At 31.5% G+C, this 20914-nt stretch overlaps 1 protein-coding gene across 2 annotated transcripts; it reads right to left on the reverse strand.

Moving 5' to 3' along the window:
- Positions 1 to 829: 829 nt before the first annotated feature.
- LOC7490952 (uncharacterized) lies at positions 830 to 9923 on the reverse strand. Of its 2 annotated transcripts, none has more exons than XM_002299561.4 (9): positions 9485 to 9923; positions 8100 to 8143; positions 7019 to 7287; positions 4619 to 5181; positions 3623 to 3956; positions 2911 to 3175; positions 2640 to 2732; positions 1797 to 2240; positions 830 to 1297 (listed from the first exon to the last, which is right to left on the reverse strand). In XM_002299561.4, the coding sequence occupies exons 1-9, from the start codon at positions 9696 to 9698 to the stop codon at positions 959 to 961; spliced, it is 2565 nt and encodes an 854-aa protein (XP_002299597.2). In that variant the 5' UTR covers positions 9699 to 9923; the 3' UTR covers positions 830 to 958. The 2 variants fall into 2 exon arrangements, with proteins under 2 accessions (XP_002299597.2, XP_024441707.1); XM_024585939.2 differs by having other exon boundaries at positions 4619 to 5184.
- Positions 9924 to 20914: the final 10991 nt, after the last annotated feature.

A 20914-nucleotide genomic window follows, 5' to 3' on the forward strand; every position in this document is an offset into this window, starting at 1 on the left:
ATAATCAAACAATCAGATTAAAAGTTATAGCTTTTTTTAATCATCATTCTAGTCTGGCGTGACCAGACTTTTTCTTAAAGCTAGACATGTCTTACTAGTTTATAAATGAACCTACTAAGTCATCCATATAAACTGTTTAGAGCATGCACTCATCTAGTTGTGGTAAACTCACACCTGACTACTCAGAATCACTCATTATAAGCCCGACTACATCATTAACATTGAAAAATTAAAAACAATAACTTTTTTATATTTTAAATAGTCTTTTTTTAGTCTACAAATTAGAAAAGATATATATTTCGATTCATAAAATATATTAGAAAAAATCATAAAATTATAGTTTTTATATAAAACAGTCGACTAGTTCATACAACTAAATCAACCGGACGAATAATTAAGCCAGAAAATTGAAAATAAAACTACATGTTAAGTTATAACACTTCAAAAACACACACATGTTTAAATATAACTATTATATATCATAACAAGATAATTATTGCATTTAAAAATAACAAGATAAAAATATATTATTTCACCTTGCTAAATTTTTTTCAATAGTACTCAACCAAAACTTTTAACTTAATGCACTAAATTTTAACTTATTAGGGACTTCATTTACGCAGAACAAACCAATCGTGCTGACTTGCAAGAACAGAGTGGGGTTTGATAAGTCAGCGTAGAAGCCACCCATAGAAAAGCCATAATCCACCTGTGTAAAATTTATGGAACACTTTCTTTTCCTTGTTTCCCTATATATCTATCGGTGTGCATGGATTGAGTTTCGACGATGTGGTAAGCAGAAGGCAGCCTAATTCGGACCAAAATAGAATGCCTAAAATTTTACTTTGATTGCATTAAAGAAAAGAAGATAAAAAGGTAATACATTTCACAAAGAAATCTAAATTTCTATAACCACTTGAATCCCTTAGAAGCACGGGATTAGATTTGACATCTACTTTCAGAAGTTTGTTGTCCAGTTGAGATGGCCTAATTGAGGTTGCTGGTAGGCACCCACTTGTGCCCCAGGAGCAGATGGGGCAACACCAACTCCAACATTACCACCCATAACGGGACCCAAATGGTGTGGACTTGGCATTGCAGTTGGCTGTGGAGTAGGAGGATACAAGCCTGGGAATTGCATGTGAGAAGATTGTGCTGCAGCTGCATTGAAGGAGGCGTGACCAGTGTGGGATGGCAAATAAGCAGTATGTGTTTGCCCAGGCATGTTATAGTATGGAGCAGATTGCATGCCCGGGATCTCCCTTGGGTTCTGAATCCAAATTTCAGATGCCTCAGCCTGCAACAGCAAATTTGAAGGTCAAATTAATCTTCCGGGTACTATAACGCAACCAACAAAGGTAATGAACATGGACCAATTCATATCTTTGAGCAGTTAACATAAATCCAGAAAATCAATTAAAGAATAGAATGACATCGGGCTGCTTCTTTTATTATTTGGATAAATGAAGCGGCATTCAAACCACAAGAACACCCTCAATATGCATAGGCATGCCATGAATTCATAATTGCATAGTTAGCCAGTAATGTACAAGGATATGCATGTCATATACCATGTGATAGACCATCCAAGCCAAACAAATGGCAGGAAAATATGTTGCACACATCATCAAATGGAAAAGAGCACAACAATTTCAGCGAAGTTGCTTAGTTACAACAATATATTCAAACTCAATGATCCAAACCAGTGACATTTAAGAAGACAAGATGTGTCCCTAATTGCTCCTTGTGTACTCATTAGAACTATACGTTAGATAGTTATTATCAATAATGTTTACCTGTGGATTAGGAACATAAAGGTTTCCATCTTTGTACTTCATCCGAGATGAGTCTTCGAGGCCTGTTGCACTTCCAACCACACCAGGAGCATTAATAGCATACCCACTTGGACTCACAAAATTTCCAAAACCAGCAGGATTGTTGCCAGGAACTGGTTTATAATGCTGGATTCCATACTTGAGGCCATTGGCATTGAGATGGGAGCCACCTCCGGGCATCAGCAAGTAACTATTGCCATTTGAAGGATGTGGATATGCGGGGCTGCTGGAGTAGCCAGGCATGGGCATTGGTGGAACATAAACCGGAGAGATGAACTGACGATATGGCACAAGATTTGTGAATTGTGAGACATGAACTTGTGGGTACATTTGAGCCATTGGAGGCTGCTGTTGCACCGTGGACATTGTTGATGCAGGAACGTTGGCTGTATGAGTGGTTAAGGCCTGAAGTCATAAAAGGTAACAAATATTAATTGAAGCCATAATGCAATATAATATAATGCCTAAAGAAGTGTTCTTTTACGCACATCACTTACCAACTTTTAAAAAGCTAAGTGCCAAAAAAGGGAAGTGTTCTTCAAAACACCACAAGGAGGAGAACAAGTAAAATACAAACACCGCGGCAATTGTTTTCCCAAATAACACAGTTTGCAAGGACAATTTCAACCAGCACGTACACTATGTACTTTTGCAGAACCAATTCGACAACTGCTCCTAACCCATTCACATCAATATATAAAAAACTGGTTGTGTGCACTTTTGCAAGCATGCATGTTAACATGTGGGAGGGATATAGGCATGCTACTTTGCACATCTAAAAAACATTATAGCAGGTAAATTTACCTCTTGTGGAGATGGTAGACCCTGACCTCGTACTGTCTCGTCAATTTGGGGACGGAAGTATGATATATCATAACCAGTCTGGGGATCATATGCCTGCTTGCACACAATCACATCAGAATTTCAAACAAAAATGTGCAAAAGACCCATGTAATGAGACTTTATTTTATTTTTTTATTTGAAATGAAATGAAAGCTTTGTCACCACTCAAGCAACTTGGTAAGCATTCATTTTAAGTTGGCATAAAACATTTCATTAATCCAAGTGAACTCACCGAAAAGCTTGGTAACTCAGGATGATCTTGCTGCTGCTGTGACTCTGAAGGAGCATAGGATGGACTGCTGTTTCGAACCAAACCAATATCAGCATAATTATCCAAGTTTGGAGGACTTGATGAGTTCACAGGCAATGGATGTTCTGATTCTAAACTGGCTGCAGGTGAATCAGATCCATAATTTCTTGCTTGATCATCTAGCAACTCAATCTGCTTTCCACCAGAAGCATCATCACTGGAAGAATCCGGAGCAGATGCTGGTAAACTGTCATCACCAGTATTATTAAATATTTAGCTCAGATTAGAACACTGAACTTAGCATTGGAATTTTCAGTTAACAATGTTTGATCAACTGTTTTTAATATGAAATTTTCTTCAACTTTTTAATCGTACTTTTTTTTCTTGTCCTTTAATCATAATTCTCCTCAACTTTTCTTGTACTTTCACTCTACTTTAAAACTCCTATCCTTACTCTTCAGGTGATATCTATACTTAGTACTGATGTTATTACATTACTAGACTTACTCTAACCATTACTATTTATTACCTATATTTGTTCAGAGCAAATGACAACCTTACCACCATTCACATTGGAAAACAGCATGGGTCATCTTGAGACAATTATATGGAGAAAAAATTCCAAAGCTTTCCCAATTCTAGTATCTGAATTTGTAAAACCTATGTATAAAATTATGCAAAATATAACACAGACCTGATGGCAGATTCCCCATTTGATTCTTCTGAAATCCCAACTGCTTGAAATCCAGGTGTCCTGGGAGCATCAAATCCCACTCCAAAACTCCCAAAGGTCAGCTTGCACCTATCAGTCTCAGGGACTCGAATATGTTGTGCTATGATTACATTCTGGTTTTCATGGATGTTTATTCGTGAAAACTTGTCCTGCAAATTAGCTGCATCCAATTCCATGTTCTTTGAATTATCTGTCGGAGGCGAACTGGATTTTGTAGGTGTTCCAATCACTCCAGGGCTAGTAACACTTGATTTCTGACTCGACTTTGGTTTCCACTCTTTGTTATGTTGTGAAGCTGCAAAAAACCTTTTCGGTCAATCATGTCCCAGAAATTTTAGAAAAAAAAATGCAGAACAGGCCAGTCATTTCAATTTACTCATTAATGTCCCCCATACTTGTAGGTGTACAAACTATAGAAAGAAGCTAATAGCACAACTAAAATACAAGAGGTGAACAATTTTCATAAACTAAAATTAATTATTAAATATGATAGAATGACATTAAGCACAGGAGAAATAGTGGTTAATATTGAAATCCATTAGGTCATTTCTATCAGTTTTCAAGTCAAAAGCAAAGGAGTCTCACTAAAACACTCTGGAGTCTGGACAACATTAAATGCTTGATAAATTAAGCCCTCGCAGAAATGGCATCAATAAAGCCCTGGTGTAATTTTTTGGATTTCTACCAAGACATAACTACTTCCTAATGATGCAACACGTGCCATAATAATAATAATAATAATAATAATATTGTGGATAGAGAAATATCACTCCATAACAACCATGAGTGGACAGAGAAATGCCAATAAGGAGTTCCTTTGAGATGTCAAATAAATGAACCAGAAATGGATTGTTCATACCAGAAAAGGACATCACATACTGTTGTTATCAAAAGAGCACCAAGAACAATTTAAAAGACAATTAACTAACAAAAAAAAACTTAAGGAAGAAGTAAAACCTTTAGGATGACCCACGGCTTGTTGATGTGGCCTGTTGTTATACTGATTGTTTAAGAATGATCTGTTAACAGGGACGCTGGGCATTGGTTCAATTGCAGCAGTTTGGCTGACTTGATCAGTCTTAGATATTGCAGTGAAAGGACGAAATGATTCTGAAAATGAATTACTTGATGACAAATCTTTGACTGCATTTTCAAAGGACTGGCGGCGACCACCCACCACCCCAACCTCACGCTTAATCGCCCCAACAACACCGGATGACCTGGAATCAGGAGATGGCACGTGCACAGGATCTGTCGAGGAGGAGTACACCCCAACAACAGGATTGCTTGAAGCTTGCAATGCATTGTGTTGTTGAGAATTATTGGATTTCGCCACTTGTACCCTTGAAGTAGTAGCATTAGAAGCTACAGACCGCTTTTCCTCTGATACCACTTTCCTATCACCAACACTTGAATTAGCATCTCTGTTGTGTCTAGGTTCTGAATCAATAGGTCCATTAGAAGCTTGGTGTGAACTCCGTGCATCGGAAGGCTTTAAGTTGCTTGAAATTCCTGTTGAACTGCTAAAAGAAAAATAAGGATCATGTTCAATGCCTCAAAAATAGTAAGATGGGTTTTCAACTGAAAATATAATGATACAACATAAAACACAGGATCCATCATTAGTATGATGCAAAGCAAAACCACAAAGTGGAGTTCCCTTGTCACTTCTTTTTCAGTAAAGATGATATTCAATTCTTTAATAATATAAACTAGATTTCTTTTTTTCTTCTGTACATTCCAAGTAGAAACCCGAATAACCAAAGATTTCCTCAAAATCGTAAGAACTTTCTAGGTGGAGTGTAAATGGAGAAAGAATGACCTTTATAAAATTAGAAAGAATACCCAAAATCCTCTGCTCCCTCAGTTTCTTTATTCCTTTCCACAATACCTAATTCAAAGTCCTATTTACCCAAGCTTCCTTAAGTTTGCATAAGAACATCCCATGTGGAAATTAAAGGTTTCTTCATTATCTACAATTCATCATTTAGAACATTGAAAACCAGAATAATTATCAATTAAAAACCAGAAACTGCAAAAGCTTGGCCTCCCTTCACCAGCTAAGTTTTGTTACAAGAAACCAGGTGTGCTAAAGCACCAAGAAGCTCTTAGAACCTAGGCAACAAGAACAGGTGTACACTTTACTTCAAAAAAAAAATAGCCAATTAGCTCAAATGTTAGAAAAAGGCTAAATGGCTAAAAAAACACACAACTATGCCTAGGAAAAAAAAATGGACATGAGGGAGAGAAAGAGAGCGGGGAGAGAGGATACAGGAACTGAACAAAATAGAGAGAGAATATTTGCCTAAAGAAACAAGAGAGAAAGAGAGAGAATTGATCATTTTTCCACCTATTTAACTAAAGAGCTTCGCACCCTAGATGCTCATTGGTCACCTCAGGTGAGCCTAGGTAAGAGTGCCTAGCCTAGGAGCTTAGAAATGAATTGGCTCTGAGGGCTTTTTAACACGATTCCTAATAACCTAAGGTTGAAGGTTCGGAAAGCTAGTAATTTGGCTTGATTGCAGATACTTTCAAATTGATGAAAACACACATGATATAACAGTAACACTAACTGCATTGACTGAACCCTTCTTCACACTAGGATGACAGCAAATGCTTTCGGAGCTTGTTACCTTTCTTTTTCAAAAAAGTAAAAGTAGAATTTAAAATTTATCCTAGCATGTAAGCATAAAAGCAAATGTGATGTGGACAGCAAAAGAAGAAAAACTTGTGTCTTCTTGTAGACAAGGATATTTCTTTGATTTCTGGAAAATCTGGAAATTTGTCCAAGCCTGGGTTTTATTTTCTATTTAGTACTTTATTAGTCCTAAGAAGTAATTAGTTTATTAGGTTTTCCCTATTCTACATAGAGTTAGTATTTTCTTATTTAGGAATCTAAGTCCTTATTGGATTTGGACTATTAGCACTCTATAAATAGGTATGAAGTGAAGCTTAGGTTTTTCTATCCTCTAAGTGTGATTCCTAGAAACCCTATTAGTGTGACTCTAGCACAAAACCACATCAATACAGACTGAAACAGCCCTAAACAGCCCCTAAAGTCAGAACCAGAACAGCCCCCCTAAGCTGGCCTGCATCAGAATGCTTATAACTAATTAACAGTGACTTCATGACCATTGCTTGTAGCACGGAACCTCTCAAACTGAGGATTATGATTTATTAATAGGTCATGATCAGATCAGATCTGCCTAAGTAAAGAATCTTGATTGTTTATCAGTCTCTGACAAACAAGAACAAAACATTTTTGCGTCAGCCATGCTGATAATAGGGGTAAGAGGGTGAAAACAAACAGATAAGGGGTGGCATTAAAAATTTGTGAAAGAACCTGAAAAGGCATACCCTTTTTCGGTAACAACTCCACTGCCTTGCTCCTTTGCTGATGTTGAACCGTGCAGCAAAGCAGGCTTTGGTTCTCTACTTGTATTTTGGTTAACTCTGTTGTCTCTCACAACACGGAATTCTCTGTTGATTCCTCTATTACCAGGTGAAGCAGTTCGAGTATAGCCTCCTCGTTGAGCATTACGATCTGAAAATGTATGAGGTCTCATCCCTTGACCAAAATTCTCAGAATGTTTTCTTGAATCAACAGAGCCTCTGTAACTCGTATTCTGAAGCCATAAGCATATATACTCGTGAGTAAAATGTTAGATCAGCACAAGCACTGCCAGGGAAATAAACACAGTAGCTCTAATATAAAACTCTTGAACTTCAACTGGAAACAGGACTGTGTACCTTTTAAAAAAAGACCTAAAACCGTAAATTATGTTCAGTTTTAGTAGCTTTTCTCTCTAGTGTATTTAAAAACTTTTTGACAGAAAAAAAAATAACTAATGGAGATGTAAGAGAGCATAAATATGAGAAAGATGAGAACACAATCTCCAAACAACAAACTCACCACAAGCAGAATACAACAATGACATATCAAAACAAAAGAGCCTTCAACACCCTCTGAATTTTTGAAATTCCAAATTAAATTGAGGCAAATTTTCCTTGAATCTCGCATGCATAATCGATTTTACAGGTAGCAGAGATATATTCCTTAAATTTGACCAGTTGCAAATTCTTAATTATGTGTAAACAATAAATACATATTGGACTTATTGGCCATAACTATATGGTGCAAAATTCAATCTGAAAAAACAGAAAATAATGTAATGGAAGATGTTAGCTCCACAACTTTAATGAATTTATAGAATCAAAAGTCAAGTGATCATGGCAATCATGTTTAACAAGAATTTAGCAGGTCAGCACTTTCCAGATGCCAAGCATAAAGCATATTGTCCCTCCACCACAATAAGTAATAATTCACTTATAAGATCACGATAACAATAGCAAAATTATCAATTAGGGAAAAAAGATGACCAAAACAACAGGACAGCATTCAACGAGGCAATTTGGAAAGATGTTCACAATTTCATACCTCTTTCTTCTTTTCTCTTTTTCTCTTTACCTCATGAAACGGATCTGGTAAGAAAACCAAATAAAAATTCACCTGAATAAGAGAGTTACACCACTAACACGCAAAACAAGAAAACTTTAAATTATGACCATACCAACAAAGTAGCCAGCACAAGTCAAAGAGGGAAAAATCACAGCACATGAAGACACCATCTTAGAGGACCAATCAAAAGGCTCAAGAAACCCATATTTTTATTTGTAACAAACTAAGAGATTTTCCAAAAAGAAATCATGGATAGCTGCAGCATTCTTCCGAACCTTCCTACAACTCAAGTGATAACCACACACAACGTTGAAGAATTGAAGCTCAACAACCAACCTACTTATCCAACTTCCACAACAGGTACCATAAGCCAATGTCCATGGCTCGGTGATCATGCACCATGGACTAAGAACAGAGAACTATAATGCACCTAGTTGTGCAGTCTCACATTAAAGCAGCTCAGAGCATGGATAATAGATGATCATAGAGCAATGATAATCAATAGACGAATCTCGTTCTTGACCACTGCAGTGACTCAAGTACCAGAATGAACATAACATGCCAAACACATTAATATCATGTTCTAGAAATTGCACATCAGAACAATAGTTCAGTATTCTCACATTATATAACGATGTGCTGAAGGCTTATGCTATATTTACAATTATCAAGGACCTTATGTAAGAAAAAAAACATCTATTTTAATAGCATTTATGTAATCAGATTATTTTTGCCTCACCCTTTCATCCTCTAACCAAACAAAGGAAAAATATTAACCTTTCATTCCACTACATCTAAACCCAAATAATGGGAGGGTATTTTCCCCCTTCTATAGTTCCCCTCCCTTCCCCATCCACTCTAAAATCCCAAATGCAAATTAAAAAATTAGGAATGAACCCTACAGCAATCTACTTTCAAATTACATACCAACAACTACAAACTGCTTCCAAGGGAATAAAAATATCATAAACAATTTTTCTTTCAACTCTTAGCATATTGAAAACTATGCACTACTATTAAACTTCTTACTTCAATACTAAAATATCAGCACAAAGCACCTAATACCCATTACTCAGAACACATTATGAACACCAAAAACATAGAGAATGGCAGCAAAACTAAACATAATGTGATTTTGAAAAACCCAACAGAAACCATAATTTTCAACAACCAAGCTGAAAAACAACAAAAGGAAATAAACATCGATTACTCAAAACATGCCAAAAACACCAAAACCAAGGCAAAAAAAAATAACTTGCTAGCGAGAATTTAAAAACAAAACCATATCCTCTAGCATTATTCTCCACCTTGCAAAGTCAAAATGTTTTTCACAAAAAAAAGAGCGAAAAAGAAAAGGCATAAACCTTGATTGAGCAGTTTTTGAGCGGTCTCATTAGGATCCATGTTGGTCTCTTTAAGGACCATGTAAATATCAGCATCGGAGAAATTACCCACAATTTCTTTGATCGATTGTATAGTTTTCCTCACTTTCGCTGACAGTGTATGCGTCTGCTGCTGTCCACTACTAGTACTAGCACCACCACCACCAGCAGCAGCAGCAGCAGTTGTGGTAACCATCTCTCTCACACACTCTCAATAATCAAATATCAAAATCGAAAATATTAGATAGTAATCAGAATTGCTGGGTTTAATAATAATAAAAGAGAGAGATTAGGGTTAGGTTTGGGATTAGGGTTTTATGTTTTTAATTATTGAAGGGAAGGGAAAGGTGGAAAAGAAGACGGCTTTAGATGAAGAAAAGGGTAGAGGGGAGGGGGTTATGTTACGTGTTTGTTTGGAAGAGGGTTTTTGAAAATCTTTTTTAGCTCTCTTTTAATGCCTTTTTTTCAATCCGGATTTGCCCTTCCTTTTTTTTTCTTTTATTCCCTGTTTACTCTTTTCTTTTTCGAAATTTATGTTATTGCTTTTTCTTTTTTATGAAAAAAAAACATCCACTTTAACAATTATATGTTGGTTTTATGTATTTAACTTTTTATTTTTTTATTTCAATTTTTAATATTAAATTTTTTAAGTAGGTACTTTCTATGAGTTTATTTCAATTTGATGATCTAAATTATTGGTTTAACAAATTAATCTGGATTGATTCAGGTCCTTTTTAGCTATTTTTAAAAAAAAAATTAATTCATCATTTAATATTAGGTTAGTTGAAAATTAAGTTTTGTGATTTTATTTTATTTTTTTTTAATAGAATTATGTCGATTTCATAATTTGAGTTACAAGTTTAATTGGTTAACTCAAGTTGACTCTGTTTATTTTTTTTACTCCTTTTTTAATTGGGCTTTATATTTTTTCTTTATTTGCTTTCTATGAGGTTACCCTGATCTCATGACTCGAGTTATGGGTTTGGCAAGTTAACCTGGATTGACTCGGTTCATTTTTTTAATTAATTTTTTTTTAATTTCATTCTCTAACAACTCAATCTTCTTTTATTTATTTAGTTTTTCTAATGTTATCATTCAATATTAAATTGATTAGAAATTAATTTTCATAATTTATTTTGATTTTCTAACTATAGGTTTCTGACGGTCTTAAAATTGGAGTTAAAAATTTGAAAAGTTAACTAGGATTAATTCAATATATTATTGTCTCAAAATTTAAAAATAAATATTATTTAATATGTCACCATATCAATAATTAAACAAAAATATCATATAACATGCATCATATTTTAAGTTTATTATTAGTTTTTTTTATTATAAGACATATTAGTAATGTGTGGATATTTTATTATATTAAAAACAAAATCAAACCATTCCGCAACTCAACACTAGCAAATAATCTAGTGATTTCTATACTTTGTTGATTCCCACAACCTAGTACATCATTTTTCTTGACCTTATTTCCTAATTATTTAAAATTTAACAATTTGGTGTAAATATTTTCATGTTCATCAAAAAGTATTTTACATAGTAGTCCATCTTAATATGAAATCAAGAATTTATTCATTGGTGAGTTAAAATCTGTTGATAATAAATGAAAAATTTCTTATATTTAGATAATGTTTTGTATGCTAGATAATATTGACCGAACTGGACTGGACTGGACAAATAATTGTCTTGTCCTCTATTTTGTGCGCTTTGGATTGAATTGGACAATTTTATTTTGTGTTTGCTAAACATCAGGGTCGGTCAACTCAAGGTCTAAAATATTTTGAGTTTAATAAAAATAGAGGAAGGATTGATCTGATCTGACTCGGTCAAAAACTTAGGTCAACCTACAACCCGGTCAACCTGAGATAAAACACAAGTAAAAAATTTATTGACTTTTTTTTTGTCAAAACAATGTTGCTTTGATTATTATTTTTTTATTTGGGTCAACTCAGGTTGATCCTTTCAAGTCGTGACTCGAACCTTACCCTAGATCGACCCCAAGTCGAGTTTTAAAACTATGATAATAACCACTTTTAACCTTATATTGACCTAAGTCAATGGTCAACCCGACCTGTAACTCAATCCTAACCCGGGTCGACCCCCAAGTCGGGTTTTAAAATTATGATAATAATCATTTTTATCCTTACATTGTCTGAATCAATGATCAACCCGGACTGTGACTCAGGCCTGGCCTAGAGTCGACCCTCCAAGTTAGGTTTTTAAAACTATGATAATAACTATTTTTATCCTTATGTTAACTTGTGTTAATGGTCCTAACCCGCGACTCAGGCCTGACCTCGGGTCAAGTCCCGAATCGAGTTTTAAAACTGTAATAACAATCATTTTTATGTTTGACTCAGGTCAATGGTCAACTCGACCCATGACCCGGGTCTGACCCTAGTTCAACCCTTGAGTCAAGTTTTAAAACTATGATAATAATTTTTTTATCCTTACATTGAATCGGTCAATGGTCAACTCGACCGGTGACTCTGGTCAACTCCTAATTGAGTTTTAAAACTATAATAACAACCATTTTTATTTATACGTTGACCCGAATCAACTAGTTTAATCTTTGTGCAAAGAATTGGACAAACTTGTCCTATCTTTTTTAATGAGATAAAAAATAATTTTTGTGCTGTTAAAAAATACACCAAACAACTTCACAAAAAAAATTATATTATCTAGTCCATTATTATATAGCATACTAAACACTACCATAGTAAATCTCAAACAAAATTTACTATATTGACGCATCATAGAATCGTCATTTTAAATGCAAAATTCCAACTATGAATAATATTTTCATTCCATCATGAAAGAGAGATGTAGCAATCAACTTGGCTTTCAACCTATGTTGTGCTTGAATTAAATTGGGCGAGGGTCAATTTGTGACTCAATTAATCTAGTAGGCGAATCGCAACTTAGTCAAACCATTAGGACTTAATTTGACTCTTTTTCAAAAGAAATCCAAATACTCATCTTTTTAACATTTTTTTTCTTATACAGAAATATTAAAACGAGAACTTTTTAATTTGACAAAGGTCAACTCGTTTAATTTATGATCTCATGAACTTTATCAAATTTAATAAATTTATTTTATGAAATTTATTTTTTATTTAATTTTATATTAATAAAAATAAATATTCACTAGAAAGACAACAAATAAAATTATGGAGGAGAAAAGTATTTTTTTTCATAATTTTTTTTCTAATTCCTGTAAAAATGATTCACAAAAAAAATAATCTCTTTTATTACTAACAAAGTTCATTGAATAAAAAGCAAAAGCAATAAGAAAAAATATTTTAAAAAAAACTAAAATGGATTGAACAAAAAAAGGGAAAAAGCATATATATTTGATAAAAAAAAAACTCAATCTTCAAGCTCACGTATTGTTTCCTATTTTGACAAAATATATTTTTTATATAAGAATCATTATTTTTTAAGAAAAAAATTATTTTGATTTTGAAAGAAATTTTCAACTAAAAAATAAAATAAAAATAATGAATTAATAAATTTGAGAGAATTACATAAAAAAATACAACAAAAAATTAAGCAAAAATATATTTTATTGTTATTCAATATTGATGAGCAAATTATTTTAAAATTTTTGTATATAAGACTAATACATAATTCTCCACAAACCATTGATAATACAATCATTAAAAAAAAAAAAACAATGACATAATATGTTATTAGCAGCACATTTTTTAAATAAACAGCAATGACAAAATAAAGGACTGCAAAATGTTCAACCATTTGAAAATAAAGAGCAAAATTGTATCTCTCTAATCTAAACTTCGTTCCATTATTAATGAATCCATTTATTGTTCAAATGCAAGCATGTTTTTTAATTACAAATACTGTTTTTTAAACAAAAACTTATTATGATCCCAAAAACAAGTTTCAATAATAAATATTAAAGTAATGTATTAATATTTTACATGTGATTGAAGGAAAAAAAACTAATTAATGTTAATAAACCATTTCAAAAATCTATTTAAAAATAAATTAAAATTCTTTTATCTTCACTTAGTATCCATTAAGAAAATTTTAAAATTATTTTTTTTTACGTATGCATGTAATAATTGAAAAACAAAATTTTAACATTCCTATAAAAACACATAACATTATTAAAGAACTATACCAACATCGAATACTAATTAAAATTTCATGACAAACAATTTATTTATAGTGGATTTCAATAAAAAAAAAATTAAAAAAAAATAGAAAAAGGTATGTGCCTGGGCCTAAAAAATTGAGCCTGAGTATCTTGCCAAACAGAGAAAGGCTCAGCACATGCAAGCCTACATACCTAGTTTTTTTTGTTTTTTTTAAGTTTAAGTACGACAAACATGTCATTTATCTTTTTATTGTTTATGAAAAAAATAAAAAAAGATAACATGTTGTCTCTGGAAGCAGGTAACCCATCATTTTCCAGTTTAGTTTTAAAGCACCAAAGAAATAGCTAAAAAGCTAGGTCAAGGATTTTGAGGCCTCAAAATAATTATCAACCTATTTTTACCTTAAAATACTTAATAAACACCCTAAAAAACATGATAAACCAGTCTCTAACCCCAATACACCCCTAAGTCATTCCAAAAACACAAAATTAAATAAAAAAAACTATCCCTTAACCATGATCTACATTTTATGATAACATGGAAGCTAAAAAAAAAATCTTAATAGCACTTCTCTCGTCGAGAGAAACTCATCACACAAAAATCAACTTTTTTAATGAGCGAAATATGATCAACCAATAACTTTCTCTCTTCTCTCCAAATTTTTAGCAAGTCTTTCTTTTCTTAAATTTTAAAGACTGAAGCGTAAAACAAATAAAGTTTAAGACTGAAAATGAATAGCAAACCATGGACAATAAAAAAGTAAAGGACCGTTCATTTGCCCTGTTTTGTCCAAACTGCAAATGAATGTTGGACAATAATAAAATAAATAGTAAAACAATATGTTCTTCTAGTTTATTGTATGATAATATTTCATTTTATTCATGCAAATTATTTATTTCATATAAATAAGCCTAGCTTTTTAAATGAGAAATAGATAAGTTTAGAAATGAACTTTTGTTGTTGAATGTATGTTATTTGAGTTTTTTTTTAAATCAAACATATATAATGAATTATCGGCGTCACACTGTGATGTCGACCGAGACTTTTCAAATTTGAAAGGAAAAGCATATATCGAGAAAAATTAGAAGTTGCCACCTAGTAATTAGAAGGAACTGAAAATCATAAAAATTAGCATTGGTTCCAGTTATTCATGTGAGGGGTTGGTTATGCCTAAGAAAAGAACAATGTCACCGTTACCACATCTTTTATTATGAAATGTTACCTTTATAATGTGTTTTCTCTTACATTAATCTTTTTGGTTGCCCTTAATTATCCTAATTATTTTTAGTTTGTTTTTAATTTATTTTTGATTATTTTATGGAAAATTTGATACCAATCCCTAAAAATAGGAAACTTTCCAATTTGGTTATTCATAAAAAATTGAATCTTGACATTGGTCCTTTTAAAAGAAGACTTACATTTTGGTTTTTCATAAAACAAATTGTCATCAATACCCTAAAATTTTTCTTTATCTTTATTATTTATTTATATTTGATTAATAAATCTAAAATAAAGATAAAGTTCTTGAGATAAAAATACTTTGCAAAGAAAATTATAAAGTGGTTATAATTATGAGATTCTTATTGCATTAAGGCATAATATAACAAAAGCTAAATAGTGTGGGGAAATTACTGTAAATCAAGAGGCCTTTTATTATGGATTGTAATAGTAGTTTCACTTTCAATTTCTCATCTTTTCGTGAGACGTTTCTTTTGCTTTCTTTTTCTTCCACAGCGAATGGGTGGAGCCCGTGCCATAAAGAAGGTGCATGTGACGCTTTCTGGTGGCCAAATTTGGTCATCCGTTGTCTCACTGAATGTACAACCGTGCCCTCTTCCACATGGTGTGACACATGTAGATAAATAATGGTTGGATTATCGTCGGTGATCAATTGTTTGTGTTTTTTTTCTTTCTTTTTTTTCTCTCCTGACAGCTAAAGTGCACAATTATCTTAATTGTTTATTGTTTTTAAAATCAGGCATGATTGCTAAACCCAAGGTGTTTGGGTTTGACATTGTGCCAAACCTAAGTAGTTTGGGTCTAGACCCGAGCACCTAGACCTGGCAACCATGCCAGACCCACGAGTCTGGGCCTGACAGCCCGCACCTGGATTTGTCAACCATGTTAGACCCACGCACCTAGGTAAAAAAATTTAAAATTTTTCAAATGCACGATTAAACTGTAAAAACAAACACTGCCTCATTCAAGTAGAATTTTTCATTCATATGTAGTAGACATTAACTTTAAACTCTTTTTTATTTGTGCAACTTATTTTATAAATTTGTTATATTCGAAGAGGAAAGAATGGAAAAAAATTGTTGAGTTATAAGTAATTTATTTCAAGTCTTAAAAAAAAAACTTCTTTTTTTTACATGCATTGTGAATGAAAATATTAATTTTATGTTTTTATCCAAGTGTTGGACAGTTTTTAAAGGGTTCATGTTTTTTTTTAAATTTGAGATGTTATTGCATGATCTAATTATCAAAGTTTGTTACAAGAAGAGTTTATTCTACATTATAACTATTAGTATATACGAAAATTTGAAATATATGATCATAAGAGAAAATTTTTGAACTTTTGAATTTATACATTATGTTGTAGGAAAAGAAAATATTGTATATATAAAAGACTTACTGTCCTTTTGACTATCTTTATTTGTGCAATTTTGTAGATGATTTCTTCACTAAAATTACAGATTAATAAAAAAAAATTGAGTAAATTTTAGGGATATATGTGGTTAATGTCCCAAAATAGAAGAAAAAAATATAGAAAAGATAAAAAAAATATTTGGTTAAAAAGACAAAGATAAAAAATATAAAATAAATATGTTTTTAGAACAATTACAAGTGTATTCCTATATTTTCAAAAAAAAAGAAGCATTGGTCTAGCATGGTTGACATGCCCAGGCGCGTGGGTCATGCCAGACCCAAACACGAGTCTATCATGGTTGCCAGACCCAGGCTCGAGGCTGGCATTGTTGCCAGACCCAAACGCTTGGGTCTGACAAGGTATTTGTTGCTTTTTTACTTAACAATACATTAGAAGTCCACAAGGAATTATTAGTTTGATATCCTAAGACCATTCAACACATTTACATGAGTATTTTGATACTCAACAAAACCATTACCTTTGTTTGACTAATGAAAATTATAGTATTTTGAGTATTTTGATATCCTAGGCGCTAGACCCAAGCGGCTTGCGTCTGGCACCCCTGTGCAAGTGTATTGTGGATCAAGACATAGTTCACTATAGACTTGCATAGTGTATTTTTCAAGCTTTGAAGGCTTATGATGAGGCTAATATTGTCTTTTCATAGAAAGTTAAATTATCATTATGCCCTCTGTTTGAAAAAATTGAAGCCCTGGTTGTGGGGGTATTTCAGTATTTTTCATAGGCTAATTGGTCATTAAACGTTTGAGCGTGGGTATGGTAGTTTTTTCACTTTTACTTGGGTCTAGTCACTATATCAGGCCCAAATTACTTATATGTCAAAGCCAAGGCTCTTGGGTCTAGTATGACTATCAGACACAAGTCGTTTGGGATGGTATAACTGCTAGACCCACATGTCTTGGGTCTGGTAAAAAGTTGAGTGAAGATTTAAAAATTAATCCACTTGGTTAGGTTTAATAACACTATTAAAACATTCTCCATACTTTAATATTTTTTTACATTTTAGAAAAAAAAAATTGATATTGACTCAATCTCTAGACTGGACTCAGTTTCAAACTAAAATAAATTGGAGTTGACCTAGTGTGGCTAGCTCACTTGGTAGGTGCATCCACGACTCGGTCAACCTCGCCAAAACCTGATTTGACTTTTCACAAAAATTAAAAACAAAAATATTAATTTAATATTTTTTTAAAATTTTGAAATAACGATGTTTTGGAATGATCCGGATCACACTATGTCAACTTAGATCAAACCAGATTGACTCTTTCAACCCCTAATCTAGGTCGTTGCCCTAGCCGGGTTTAACAACCTTGCTTTTTAGAATACAACTTTTATTTAATTAAATTATTATAAAAATATATATTTGAAAGGAAGACAATGAATAAATTTGTCAAGAAGAAATGTATTTTTTTAATCAAAATTGTCTTTTCTAATTCATGTGAATTTTTCTTACAATATAATTGTTTTTATTAGCAGCATAGCTCATTAAATAAAAAGAAACACCAAAAAAACCAAGTTGAGAAAAGCTATAATGATTTGAAATAAAAAGGAAAAGGCATATATTTTTAATAAAAAAAAACTAAAATTTCTTATTTACTAGTTTTTTCTAAAACTTCTGATATTTATGACAAGTATTATTTTTTAAGCAAAAACTTATTATGATCGTAAAAAACAATCAATTAAAAAGTAATAAAATCAAGAATCGATCATTTATATGTAACTCTCTTAAAAAAAATGAGAACAATAAATTCCAAGAACTACAAAAAAAATTAAGAAAACAAATATTTTATTTTCATTCAATAATAATGAGTAAATTATTTTAAAAACTCTTCATATTATCCACGTAGTAATCAATAATATTATCATAAAAAAGTCTCAGTTTTTTTAATGAGAAAGTCATATTCTTTTTTCAAGTGCATTTTTTATTGAATAAAAAGAAACGACGACAACTAAAATAGAAGTCTGTAAAAAAATTTCAGCCATTTTAAAGAAGTATAAAAAATATATTTCTTCAATTTAAACTTCATTTTCTTATTAATACATATCTTTATTATTTTAACAAAATCATGATTTTTAATTGTGTTCACTATTTTTTAAAGAAAAACCTATCATGGTCTCAAAAGCAAGTTCTAAAAAACATATTAAAATAATATTTCAATATTCTGTATATGAATGAAGGTAAATTGTATGTAATAAATATGAGAAAATCATGTAAAAAATATATTAAAAACTTTAATGAACTTAAATTTTATTTTCATTTAATATTCTTAAGTAATTTTTTTTTCTTATTAGGTACATAATACTTGAAAAAGAAATTGTTAACATTCTCATAAAAACTTATAATATTGTTTAAGAATCATGGCTAGATTGAATAATAACTTAAATATTATGTTAAACATTTTTTTATAGTGTATTTTAATCAAAATCCATTTTTTTATTAAAAAAACCCATAAAAAAAGCTAGACATCTAGGCCAAAGAGATAGGGCTCGCGTGCATTGAGCAACAAAAAAAAGATTTTACTTGCATGAGTGTACAAGGCCAAACTCGTGCAACTTGTTTTTTTAGTTTTTTTTTCAAGAACGGATTACATGTCATCCATTCTTTAAAAAAATCAAACAATCCAAACAACATTCTACTTGCTATGGCAAACAATACTTTGTTTGCTTGCCCAAATTTTTACCATAAAAAAGATGGCCAAAAAGTTGAGCTAGGGAATTTTAGACTAAAAAAACTATTTTAAACTTTTTTTCACCTAATAAACACCTTTAGAATCTCTATAAATCAATTTCTTAACTCAAAATACTATTAAATTAGTCCAAAAACATAAAACAAAACCCAAACAATTCTTTATCAACCTTGATTTATGTTTTTCGATGATATAGAAGCTCAAAAACATTCTAATGGCATTCCTCATAAAAAAAGAACTCAATAACACCAAATTCGGCTTTTTTGCTCCTAGAATCTGGTCATTCGACCGCTCTCTCTCTCTTCTCCATCATTTTTCACTAATTTTCTCTCTCTCCTTATAAAATTCAATGATTATAATGCAAAACAAATGAAGTGGAGGACCGACATGTCAAAACCTCAATAAACAGGGATCAAAAAGAAAAAAACTTTGAGGTCCAAAATTTTTTAAAACATGTCTCATGTACAGTTAAGAAAACAAAAGGAAAAGGGGGTTATTTTTTGCTTTAGTGTCAATTTTGGTCTCTGTAGTTTTAATTTTTCATAAGCAATAAAATCAAATTTGATTTTATTAAGTTGAGCATCAACTTAATATTAAGATATTTTTTTTAATAACATGAGAACTTCGTAAGAAGAAAATTAAAATAAATTATCAAATTCAATTCTTAATCAATATAATATAAAAAACAAAATTAAAAAAAAAGTTCAGCAACTAGAGGAGAAAATGCTTCAAGGATAAAAAAAAAAAAAAAAAAGGAAAACATTGGCGCAATCTAAATGTTTTGTGAGTGAACATACATTGTTTTCGAATCTCTTTTAAATTTCTTTGTAATTTGAGGTAATAGCCCCTAATAATTATATAGAATTATTGAGAGAAAATAACATTGTCATTTAGGTAATCTACTTAAACATGGATATCTGTAATACAATGCTATGAGCCCGGTTATGTTTGGAAAATATGGAAATATTTAAAGTTGAAAATCAACTGCTAGACACGGAGAGTATATTGAGTAATTAAGCGATCGTTTTTTTATTATATTATTTAAAAATATATTAAAAAAAAAATTATTTTAAAAAATTTATTTTTAATATTAGTATATTGAAATGATATAAAAATATAAAAAAATTAATTGAAAAACAAAACTAAAAAAATAATTTTTTTAAAATTACATTTTAAATGCAAAAAAAAACAAGATTTTATAATTCTAGAAAATTATGTAAGCCATCATGATTATGAAGGGTATTAAATCTCATAACTAAGGGTGTGGAAAAAAATCGAAAAATTCTAGCCCAAAGGGGTATAATGTGCACTAAAGGTTTGAATTCTCATTTACATATTATGACCCATTAATTTTGATAGCGTCACGGACATGGCATTCTAGGTGTAAATCCAACTCTCTCTCTCTTTTTTTTTTTTATCAAAATGAATATTTTTTTTAAAAAATATAGATTAAGTTTGCAAACTAACTCACAAAAAGTTCTATGGTGTTAGTAGTATCTTATTAATTATTTATTAGGATTCATTTTGAAAAAGAAATACAAAAAAGAGAGAGAATATAAAATTAATGATCCATCAAAAGTTCTAGAAATATCTCTAAAAATGATTTCCCTTTCCTAATTATATCTCTTTATTAATTTAAAATGAGTCTCGAAAAGTAACTAATAAGATGTCACTAGTTACTCTCTAAGCACCATAAAATTACTTACCAACCCACAAATCGAAACGCCTACCTCGTGACCCTGGTCTTGAACCAGATTAACTTCCTAGTTAAGCTTTATAACTAAGCTATGTAAGGGGTATTTTTACTTATTAACACCATTTGAAAAAAAAAATGGTCAAATAACACAAGTAAAAAAAATATTTGTGAAATAGCACAGTTTGATATATATTGAGGTTTGAAAATATGACATTTAAAGTTGTTGAT

The sequence above is a fragment of the Populus trichocarpa genome, chromosome 1 (genome assembly GCF_000002775.5).
Source record: "Populus trichocarpa isolate Nisqually-1 chromosome 1, P.trichocarpa_v4.1, whole genome shotgun sequence".
NCBI classification, from domain to species: Eukaryota; Viridiplantae; Streptophyta; class Magnoliopsida; order Malpighiales; family Salicaceae; genus Populus; species Populus trichocarpa.